The 12,227-nt window shown below is 33.2% G+C and overlaps 2 protein-coding genes across 4 annotated transcripts in view; one reads left to right on the plus strand and one right to left on the minus strand.

Moving 5' to 3' along the window:
• Window positions 1-509: 509 nt before the first annotated feature.
• Window positions 510-1,660, minus strand: LOC116853458 (histone-lysine N-methyltransferase SETMAR-like). The gene is made up of 2 exons (XM_032834566.1): window positions 1,375-1,660; window positions 510-1,311 (listed from the first exon to the last, which is right to left on the minus strand). Exons 1-2 carry the CDS (start codon window positions 1,658-1,660, stop codon window positions 632-634), a joined length of 966 nt encoding a protein of 321 aa, XP_032690457.1. The 3' UTR covers window positions 510-631.
• A 3,941-nt stretch (window positions 1,661-5,601) lies between these two features.
• LOC116853452 overlaps window positions 5,602-12,227 on the plus strand; it is a 27,898-nt gene continuing 21,272 nt past the window's right edge. Inside the window, exons 1-2 of one of the 3 annotated variants that reach the window (XM_032834558.1) lie at window positions 5,602-5,654; window positions 6,362-6,525. In XM_032834558.1, coding sequence (XP_032690449.1) covers window positions 6,486-6,525 — 40 coding nt within the window. In that variant the 5' untranslated portion in view covers window positions 5,602-5,654; window positions 6,362-6,485. Of the gene's footprint in view, window positions 5,655-6,117; window positions 6,526-12,227 lie in introns of those variants that run through there. The other 2 variants (XM_032834557.1, XM_032834559.1) reach the window with 2 other exon arrangements.

Consider the following 12,227-nt stretch of genomic DNA (forward strand, 5'->3'; position numbering starts at 1 on the left):
GTTAGCAAACTGTGCAAATTTGCCTCGCTTTTCGGGAGACGTTAATACGTTAATAGGAAACAATTGACGATTAGACTCAGTAGCATGATATGGTCGTGTTGTCCACCTTGCTATTCCGCACGCAGCGTACGAGTCGCTCGAGCATCAGGAGCGTCGTGCCTCTATCGTTCCAATTAAAAGAAATAAGAACGAGAAGAAATAATTAAAACCGTCTTTTGGTGTAAACAATATGCTATTACTCTTTATAAAGTGACATTTAATTGTTTTGAAAAATTTATTCACGATATTTGTTTTTTCGGTGTCTGTTTGCATTCTAGTCGCCATTTTGGGTTCGCCATTTTGAATTTTCAAAAAGGCCATACGTCATCGCAAACTAGACATTTCAATGAAAATTTTAAGCCCTTTTAAAGAATTTTATCTAAAAAATTGAAATGGGCAGGGGGGTGGCCGATTTGACAGAGAACACCCCATATATATATATATATTTTTCTTTTAAATAGTTTGTTTTTCATGTGGTAATAACCAAAGTTATAGAATTCTTTTGTTTTATAATGTATTGGGTGGATCCATATATTCGTTCGGTTTTTGAAGGCTAAAATGAAACAAGTTTTTTTCATACAAAGGATGAATTTTAATCAATGATATATTCTCCGTTTTTGTTGATGACCTCTTGCCATCTTTCCAACAATTTCATTATTCCGCTCTCATAGAAGGTCTGGGGCTTAGAGGTGAAAAACCGGTCAAGGTACGTTTTCACAGCTGTCTGATCAGCGAACGATTTCCCGTTGAGGGAGTTTTGCAGGGACCGGAACAAATGGTAGTCGGATGGCGCAAGATCTGGTGAATACGGTGGGTGGGGCAAAACATCCCAGCCAAGTTGCACTAATTTTTGCTGAGTGATTATTGCGGTGTGGGGTCTGGCGTTGTCATGGTGGAATATGACACCTTTGCGATTGACCAGTTCTGGACGTTTCTGTCGCAATGCTTGATTCAATTTCATTAGCTGCGTGCAGTAGACCTTCAAATCGATCGTTTTTCCCTGAGGAAGCAGCTCGTAAAACAGCACACCACGATGATCCCACCATATGGATAGCAAAATCTTTTTCGATTGCAGGCCGGCCTTCGGGATGGCATTCGGCGGCTCGCCAGCGGTTCCCCATGATCTTTTGCGCATTATGTTGTTGTAGATGATCCATTTTTCGTCGCCAGTCACTATTCGTTTGAGAAACGGGTCGCTTTCGTGCCGCTTCAGAAGTGAATTGCAGATGGATATGCGGTTGGCCAGGTTCTCCTCGGTCAGCTTGTGCGGCACTCAAACATCGAGGCGGGACACGTAGCTAAGCCATTGTAAATGTCTTTGAACGGTTCCATAACCTATTTTAAGTGTCTCCGCAATCTCTCGCACCTTTAGCGTCCGGTCTTGCTCAACCAGTGCCTTGATATCATTCGAATCAACCTCGGTCGGCCGACCGCTGCGGGGTCCATCTTCAAGACTCGTATCTCCGGAATGAAATTTGGCAAACCATTTCTGAGCGGCACGTTCTGTTAAGGCATCGTCCCCGTATACACCGCATATCTTTCGGTGGGCCTCCGTAGCTCGCTTGCCTTTCTTGAAGTAGTAAAGCAAAATATGCCGAAAATGCAGCTTATTCTCCGACATGTTCACAGGCCTGTAGCACAAACAAAACTAATGCCAATGAAACCAAATTTGACAGATGAAAAGAGCGGACTGTCACCTTTCCAAAGCATATTTGGATTGCCCGATTAGGTAACCAGAACCGGAGATATTCGGAAAAAATTTGCACTACTAACAAAAACCGAACGAATATATGGATCCACCCAATATATTTTATTTATAACTGATACACAGAATATGCGTACAAAAATGTGATTATTAACATACATGGTGTTTAAAACCTTTCTTTTAAGCGCTTGTATAAAATTAGATTACAGAGTTCAAACTGTCTACATTGTACCTGTGATAATAGTTACTATTGTTATAATTTGAATAATAATCTATATATTTATATATGTTTATATAAATATATGTTTATATATAATAAATGTATAAACACTGTATGTTATTATTTATTGCCTCTCAACTTTAAAATGCATTTTAACTTCCCAACAAATACAGAATATAAATGTTACATAACACAAATGTAACACGTAATCTTGTTATTTCTATATTATATAGCAGTTTTGTCAGTGTTTATTAGGTTCTCATTATATACAAGTTAGTATATTAGTCTTTACACACATTAGTTTAACACACTAAATAAAATACCATTGTACAACTTTCTATAAAAGATCTATGCGTTCTAGAATAGTTAGACTTTATGTGTTCAGACTATTACGGCTTGTATATACAGTAATAATAATATTGCATATACATTTTATTGCAATGTTGCTGCAATATTACGTAGCAATATTTCCCAGGGCGGACATTTTCCCGTTGCTGCAACATTGCTGCAATGTTGAAGCAACATTTCACATTCCTACAATGTTGCAATCTTGCAGGAAACATTGTTGCAATGTTGCTGCAACATTGATGTGCTGTATGGGCAATGTTGCAATCTTGCAATGAAATATTTCTGCAATAGTCCATGTTTTTAACCACGCTATTATGCGCTTAACACGGACACGAATCGCCAGGAAATGGGCGTAAAATAAACATGCACCGCTGCTTTACCGGCATCGTCTGAAAATGGGCGTAGGGAAGGTAGTTCCACCTGAAAAATAGGTGCAGATGGCGTATCGCACCAGCGTGAAAATCAGTGTCGCCCAAAACATATGGCGTGGCCGCTCTCAGGCTTCTCTCTGGTCACAACTGTTAACAAGGTTAGGGTCTGAGCACAGACTTTTGCATAACGCATAATGCATAACACATAAGGAAATCAATCAGAGTCATTCATTTCTATCCTGGAGAAGGAAATAAAGGTCTCTGATAGGTTGATTCCCTTATGCGTTATGCGTTATGCAAAAGCCTGTGCTCCCAGCCTTAGGGCTATCGCACACAAATTGACATAACTGCATATGCATAGCATAAGACCATATGTACACGCACCGGCGTTAATGCCGTCCGAATATCCGTGTGACTCGCACACGATAACGCGTCACTCATACACTGCTGCGTGTAGGTGAGCTATGAGCAGCACGGAGTGGCGGAGGGAGCTAGCGGTATACGATCGTCGGACGCTTGGAGAGGGAATAGTGGTGGGAGTCGCGGCGATCTTCCATCCTCTATCGCAAACGTAAGAACGAGAGAAATAGCATTATAAGACGTCTGGACAGAAATGCCGTCCTAAAATACGTGTGACACACACTAAGAAAACGCTTGACTCACACTGTCTCGTCTATACGTGAGCAATACGCGGTGTCCCGACGACTGTTTCGCTCGCTCGAACGTTCATGCATTTTTCATTGTTAGCAAGGAAATTACTGTAATGTAAAAATCTTGGGGAAAGGTTTTTAGGAGGCTTTGACAAATGCTTCTTAATAGCTACTCTTGAAAAAAAAATAAATATTAGATTTATTTTAATATAGAATTCTGAACCAACATAGAATATGTTGCAACAATATAACGTTTGTGTAGGTTGTCGATCGAAGAAGAGTATTTTTAATTTTATTGTTGCATAAACACGCGAGATATAATTATTTCATATTTTATGCGTTCGAGTATCGTTCCATCGTTATAAAATTTGGTGACTCTAAAAAGGGCCGATTTTTGCGCCTGTTTCAAATAATTATTGTTCCTTATTACTATGGATACAAAAATGCGACCCGTTTCTACTATTGACTATCGACCTCAACTGCTTCGACACAAAAATCGGCCCTTCTCAGGGCCACCAAATTTTATAACGATGGAACGATACTCGAACGCATAAAATATGAAATAATTATATCTCGCGTGTTTATGCAACAATAAAATTAAAAATACTCTTCTTCGATCGACAACCTACACAAACGTTATATTGTTGCAACATATTCTATGTTGGTTCAGAATTCTATATTAAAATAAATCTAATATTAATTTTTTTTTCAAGAGTAGCTATTAAGAAGCATTTGTCAAAGCCTCCTAAAAACCTTTCCCCAAGATTTTTACATTACAGTAATTTCCTTGCTAACAATGAAAAATGCATGAACGTTCGAGCGAGCGAAACAATCGGGACACCGCGTATTGCTCACGTATAGACGAGACAGTGTGAGTCAAGCGTTTTCTTCGTGTGTTTCACACGTATTTTAGGACGGCATTTCTGTCCAGACGTCTTATAATGCTATTTCTCTCGTTCTTACGTTTGCGATAGAGGATGGAAGATCGCCGCGACTCCCACCACTATTCATTCCCTCTCCAAGCGTCCGACGATCGTATACCGCTAACTCCCTCCGCCACTCCGTGCTGCTCTTAGCTCACCTACACGCAGCAGTGTATGAGTGACGCGTTATCGTGTGCGAGTCACACGGATATTCGGACGGCATTAACGCCGGTGCGTGTACCAATGAGCATCGAGTATTAAGTCGCCATATTGGTGTTCGATGCTTAATATTCGATGCTCATTGGTCCATACGATCTTATGCTATGCATATGCAGTTATGTCAATTTGGTGCGATAGCCCTTACACCAACTAACAGACTTACTATTTGAACAGTACCGCTAATTCTCAGGAATTGAAATTATGTAGCCTAGAGGGTTTTGTTAGTGCCAACTTTATCCCCTCCACTTTTCGGGAAATTGTCGGGTAACCATTGGTTACCGTCTGTTCTTTTCGGCTGCACTGCTGAACTGGCAATAAGTTAAGCCAGCGGCACACGATGCTTGTTTTCGTGCTGGATTGCTTGCTGGATGGAAATACTCTATTCTGATTGGTCCGTCTTCACAAATGCACCAATCAGAATAAAGTATTCCCATCCAGCAAGCAATCCAGCATGAAAACAAGCATCGTGTGCCGCTTTAGAGTGAGAAAAAATATACTTGTCTCACTCTAACTTATTGTACCAGGATAGGATCATGAATCTTTCACGTAAACTTCATTTTCATTTTTCACTTTTCATTGTAACTTATTTCACATGAAAAGTGAACAATGAAAATGTGGAAAGCAATATTTATGTAATATAGATTATTAAAATTAAAATGTAATTACAGTATACACAATGTAATATATAACACATTAATAAGCATTATACAACTTAAATTTATAGTTGTAATATAATATAATAATACAATATGAGTAAATTTAATAAATGAGACGAACGTTAATCGTGAAAAGTGAATTCTCAAAACGTGACATATTTCACGTGAACTTTCAGTTTGCTCGTATATGTTTTTCTTTATATATAAATTGTGTAAGTTTCCATGAAAATTTTTAAGCATCAAGCGATATGGTTTAAATGTGAAAAATAATGTAATACTATACTCACATATTATGTAGAAAGTGAGTAGAATTTCTTATAGTGACTTTAATTTTTATGGTTATACGGCAATTGACATTTGACATAAGAATCCTACGTCCATTAAAAATGAACAACAAAAGCCAATTGAAGCGTGATGACGTATAGGCAGTGAAAGCATACCGACGAAGTTTGCAAAGTTAAGATACGTATGCATCAGAAAGTTAAAGTGTAATATATTATAAATTGTATGCAGTAAGTAAAATGTAAGTTTATTTTATGTATTTATTGCATGTATTTTATATATTATTTTATATGAAATATATATTTTCTGCAGATTTATAATTTTAATATGAACAGAATATTTTATCTTTTAATAATTTATCCTAAAGTAATCCCAGACAAGCAGACTTCCAAGGGACGTTCTAAAGACATCACTATGTCTTAAAAACATGCTGAAAAAATTCTAAAGATGTCCATTGCAAATTGGTGTTGTCTTGAGTATATTGTAATATTTCTTTTACTTACAAATTCACGTTAAATCTTTCATTTTTCACGAGTTTAGTGAAAGTTTTCATCTTTCACAAGTTCATTACAAAATTTTCACTTTTCACAATTTCACACTAGGAGAAAAGATTCATGATCGCTTCCTAGTTCAGCAGTGCAGTCGAAAAGAACAGACCACATATTCAAATCGTTTTGCAAATGAGTAATGAAATATAAACATATAATATTTTTGTGTCATAAAACGACTTGTCTTTTGTAACAAAAAAATATGAAATTGTTATACAGTAATGTACTTATATTTTAAAAATGACATCCATTTTAAAGGAATAAGAAAGAAAACCAATCTAGCATTTCGCGAACGTTTATTAATTATACTGGTTCAAATATATCAGTCCAAACTTTGATATAGCGGGATATTTAGACATTAATGGGTATTCACGAATACTTACATGTTCACTATACGAAGAACAGCGACTGCGCTACTTCACGAGATACTGGATAATCAATACCAACGTATATTGTTACTCTTAACCAAAAAGCGATATCAAAAGAGAATCTGAGAAAAATATCTTGTTTTTTCGATCGACATCATGAAAACTGTGACACACAACTGCGTGTCAAATAACGCCGGTAAGTTAAGTTTTTTCAGCATTTTCAATATTTTCTGACAAGGGATTAAAACTTATTTAATTTTTTTAAGTTTACGTTTCGATATTACATCTACGCGAGCTGATATTATTGCAATGTTCGATAAAATTACGACGTCTAGTGTAAAGTTTCTCTGTACAAATAGTATAAAAAAATCAGGAACTTTTTCGTGATAATTATTACTTTCTATCTTGGTTTTTTCATCTTTTACAATATATCTTTATGTTTTCGTTTATCCATTTTATACATTTATAAGATTATTAGATTTATAATAAATAGGCTGTGAATTTCTGGAAACCACTCATCCTATTGGCATAAATTTTGGTAATATTTATGCAATGAATGATTACTTGTTTATATATAAATATAGATCAGAATGACTACACACAATATAGTATACTCAATATAAATATATGAATTTTATTTATTATGCTTAGTATAATAGCCACAAATAACCATTATACAATTATCATTATCAAAATATCCCTTATAAAAAAATAATATTAGAGCTCAGTATGGTTGAATTTAGTAATACTTTGAGTGTTTATATCTCAGTATTTTCCTGTACTTAAATACTGAGACAAGTGCTCCAAATACTAAGTTCGACCATACTGAGCTCCAGTATTACTTGTTTGTAAGGGATGTGAAAAGATTATGCTGTTTTTTTATTAGGTTCTAAGTTAGAAGATAATACAAATACATTACAATTGTTGAGAGAACTTGAACTAATATTGGGTTCATAATTTTGCAAAACTTATAGGCAGTCGATGGTTTTAGACAAGTCTCATGGCATATATGGATAATTTTAATGTTGCAAGCATGATAAACATGACTATAATGTTGCAGTTAACAATATAGCAGCAAATGCATGGTTTGAAAGGTGTTATACTTAAATAGAAAAGTGTTTGATAATAACATATTGTGTAATAACGTATTGTGCTGTTAATATGCTTTTGAACAAGTTATCCATAAAAGCAGTTGAGTTCTGATTGTATTCTGATTAAAAAGAAATGAATTTATTCCAGAATATTTATTTTTGGAACAACAACAAACATTGTACTTAATCACAATACAACGATAAAGAAAATTGGGCAAATAAGAATCAAAATGCTGGTCTTGGAGCTAAATCTTATATATAAAAATTTCTACATTTTATTCGTAAATATAAATACATTGAATCAAGACAACTTTAAAATTTGTACGTTTTAGTCTTGCTATGAACCATCTTCAGTTAACATCAAATATAAACAAACAATTGTCAATTACGCACCCAATAACATGCTTAATATTGTGAAAAACATATTAAAAGAATACATATATATCATATATGGTTGAAAAGTATAAAAAATGTATTTACTTTTTATATCTAATTTATTCGAATGTTTTCCTCATTTGTGTGAGTAATAATAAAATCAATAATAAAATCCAAAACATTATGACCACTTTCATTTACCATTATGATCTCTTATTTACCATTATGACCTCTCATTTTTACAAAATTAACATAATATGATACGAGAGAGAGGTTTATTGTACTTACTGATAACTTTGTTTCTGTTTTTGACATTTATATACTGTTTATATACAGCAACATATAATGATGCTTTCGTTTGTAATTCACAATACACATTTCCTTATATGTTTGGCTAATTTATTCAGTACCTATAATTTTTATTGTAAAATCATCAATTTAGTAAGGTAAAGATACTCAAATAAACAGAAATATTGAACATTACATATAAGCATTTAATGTATACTTTGTAATGTTATTGCAATAATATAACATGTTTAAAATATGCTTGTTTTAAAAAATATCAATTTATTATGCTATAATTTTAATTAAAATATTTATTTCTTATTCCTACAATAAATCTGGGTTACTTGCGTTCTATTTCCAGCAAAAGAAGTACTAATTTTTTGGTATGATATCACCAATATGCAATATAGCCACAATTTTCATAGCATTAGATGACTTTTTGTTTTTTCTGATAAAATTCTCATTATATAAAGTATTTATCTTTACATACTTGGAATGGTCACTGAGTAAACATATGCTGAAATATAATTTGTCTGGATATATTCATATTTAAATTCATTTTCATTTAAAAATAATATTTCAAATATAATTTTAAATAATATTTTATAGAGACAAGATTTTTGTTTTATTTTATTATAATTAAACTTATGTATATTATATGTGAAAAATATCTTGCTGACAATATTTGACATCTGATAACATACATCAAAGTTATAGATTGAGTTAGAATAAATTTTTTGAGATAAACCTACTTTATTGAAAAAATCAAGTTGACATCTCAATTAAGAACTCAATTAAAATTTCACATGAGATCGTAACTGAGAACTCGTATGAGATTTTCGCAAGATTTCGCATGTAAGATTTCAATGGAAATAAGCGCTAATAAAAATAATTTATTGAAAATATAATAAACTTTTGCTAAAATGTTTTTGAAAAACATTCAAAATTGACTCAGTTTCATTAAAATTTATTATAATTTTATTAAAATGCTCCAGCAATATTTCAGTATAAATTTAGAAAAATTTAAGTGTAAGATCATTATTAATCAAAATAGATTGAGGAAAGTATAATGAAATGTAATTATGAATATAGAGAGTGTTTTCAACACTAATAATCTGTATATGTATATATATTTAATTTTTTTTTAGTTCCAAAGATTTATTAATTAATACGGTTTAGATAATTGATAATGTATAATTATTTGGTTTAAATAATAAGAAAAAACTGATATTTAAAATTTTGTGTTGTTTTATAAATTCGTGAGACTCGCGTGATTTCGATCTCGTGTCGGGCGGTCACCCATCTTTAGATGACTCTATGGATTATTTTATTGGCTACAAAACATCTGAAGATAAACTAGAGGAAGGCTTAAATATAAGGCTAGACTATGAATACGCATATGCTGTCCAATGCTTGACTTCAAAGATCGTACGAGATCGTAAGCGATCGGTGATGCCGATGCGCTGTAACGATATCTTGGTGGATTGTATTTACAATATACTCTTACATCGTTTAAAAAGTGTAATGTTTATAATTAAATAAATATTTGTCGATAAATATTTCAAAGGACGTAACAACAATTATAATGCGATTACTTTAACCTATAATTTTTACGTTCTCGCAAAAGAGAAAGAATATTCTTTCTTTCTTTCTCGCAATATTTTGACAGAGTTTTATAATTATAAAAAGAGTCTTATTATAATTATAAAATGAGTCTAGCCATAACCTTACCCACACAAACGTTGAATCAACATTTCACGTTGCGTTGTGACATTGCAATGTTGTATCAACATTTTGGAATATAAATTCAACGTTGAAAAGTGTAAGAGTCGAAAAGAAAAGTATATCGGAAGCTAAAGCTTGCTGGGCCGGGACTCGAACCCGGGTCTTTCGTTTGCCGGGCGACTACTCTAAACCACTGGGCTACCCAGCTCCCGCTTCAACACACTCTCTCGTCTTATATTTACAAAAAAAATCGTTATAAATACATTATAACAAAAAGCTCAGCTAAAAGATATTTAAAAAAAATATTAAAACCTTATTCAGATCAATTGTACTCTCGCGAATACTTTATTGAAAAACACAGAATAATTTTATACTCTCTATAAAAGTAATGATATCAAGAGGTTTACGCCAAGTACGAATGATTAATTATTTCAATTTTTACTTTTATATACTTTTATAAATTACTTTTATAAACATATGTGTTTTTGACTATATAATATATTTATAAATTAAATATATTATTAATATATTAGAAATATATTATTAAGTAAAAAATAAAATAATTAGAGAAATACAATAATGTTGAAAAAAATTATAATAACTTACACAAAAAGCACTTAGCGTGCCTTTTTTATAGGCAAATGGGTTCTCTTATAATGACTATCAAAATATTATATTGATTATCGATATAGTATTAAAAAAAAACCAAGTGCTTTTTGTGTAAGTTATTATAATTTTTTTCAACATTATTATATTTCTCTAATTATTTTATTTTTCATTTAATAATATATTCCCAGCAAGCAAAATGCTGGCAGCATGCCGGCAGATTGAATCATGGTTATGCAGTAGATTTCAAGCAACTGTGCTCTCATTAAGCTTAATTTTCTCTGCAACGTGTTGCCGATAAAGTGTGCCGGCAACAAAAATGTAACAGAAATATATCATCATTTATCCTAATAATATAATTGCAAAAATATGTTACCTTCCACGCATAGCCTGATTTCTATATCAATGACGCGACAAGTGCGGTAGAAATAGAACACAATTTTCTGTCACGGTATGACAATAGAAATATAGAAGATATATCATACAACGTGCTATATCATGTACTAACGACAGAAATACGACAGAAATCGATCATGACGTGCTTTCGAACGTGAGGACAGAAACGTAGCAGAAATCGGGTGTATATCAGTTGGACATGGGGCAATTGGACACAGTCCAATCACAAGTCGCTGTTCCAAGGGACCCTACAAATGTCTCTAATCACACGGTGTTGTGATTGGCTGTGTCCAAATGCACCGTGTCCAAGTGCATCGCTCCCGCAGAAATCGACCACGACGTGCCGCTCGAACGTAACAGCAGAAACGCAACATAAATTGATCATGACGTGCGTCCGAAAGCAACGGTAGATACGAGGCAAAAATGCCCTGATGGAAAAGTTTTGCTGAAATTATAATGAAACTTACTGAAAACGTAATGAAATGTGCTGAAATTTTGCTGAAAAACTCAATCAATTGACCCACGTTCATTATGATTTCAGCAATATTCATCGAAAATCAGTGAAATCATCGTAAATTTCAGCAACATTCATTGAAAATCAGCGAAATTTCAGTGAATTTCAATAAGTTTCAATAAAATTCAGTAGAAAATCATTGAAATTTAAAATCAAGAAAAATGTCCCATACAGCACAGTAATGTTGAATCAATTTTCTTCATGTCTCATATAACTGCTAGGAACTGAAGATTGTCAAACACACTCTAAAACTTTCGCGACCTCCCTCGATAATTTCGAATCCGAAGCGGTTATGCCTGGTTCACCCATATATGCCTTACTTTGTTAAAAGTGTGCCTAACCTGATGATCGCGCGGCACGCGGTAATGCGAATGATTCCAACGATGTTCTTACAGTTTATGCTTATATAGTGTGTACTTATAGTGTTCACAGTATATTATAACGTACCTAGCAAATACTAAAGTTTATGATTATTTGCAAAATGACTTCGAACATTCTTTTCAGTTTAAGGGGTTATCCCTAGTCAGGAAGCCGAAAAATAGGTGATTTTTGAGAATTTTTTTTGCATTAACTATAAAACTTGTTTAAAATTGGGTTGGTCTATGTGAGAGAATATATTTTTATGAATGTAACATAATTTTTTAAATAAAAAATATTAATAATTAAAAAAGATACGGCCATCCTCCTGAAGGCCCTTTCAAAAAACTGGTTTTACGGTGTCCACTGCTGCTCGAATCTGGATTATCTGAAATAAAAAAACCAAAAAGATTCTGTAAGTATATGAATATATCTTGTTTGTGAACGAAGGAATTTTTGAAAAAATAATTTTTGACAAAATGGCGGCCGTTTTAACGAAAAACGTAATTTTTCGGGCTCTTAATTTTTCGTTTTTCTTCAATAAAAAAA

This window comes from Odontomachus brunneus, unplaced genomic scaffold, assembly GCF_010583005.1.
Source record: "Odontomachus brunneus isolate Ranch 3 - 2012 unplaced genomic scaffold, Obru_v1 Obru_scaffold_324, whole genome shotgun sequence".
NCBI classification, from domain to species: domain Eukaryota; kingdom Metazoa; phylum Arthropoda; class Insecta; order Hymenoptera; family Formicidae; genus Odontomachus; species Odontomachus brunneus.

Coding starts and splice junctions, on each gene's coding strand:
- LOC116853458 (XM_032834566.1), bottom strand. CDS start 1,660: ATGTCGGAGAATAAGCTGCATTTTCGGCATATTTTGCTTTACTACTTC. Junction 1,312..1,374: donor TGCGGAGACACTTAAAATAG/GTTATGGAACCG, acceptor TCGATGTTTGAG/TGCCGCACAAGCTGACCGAG.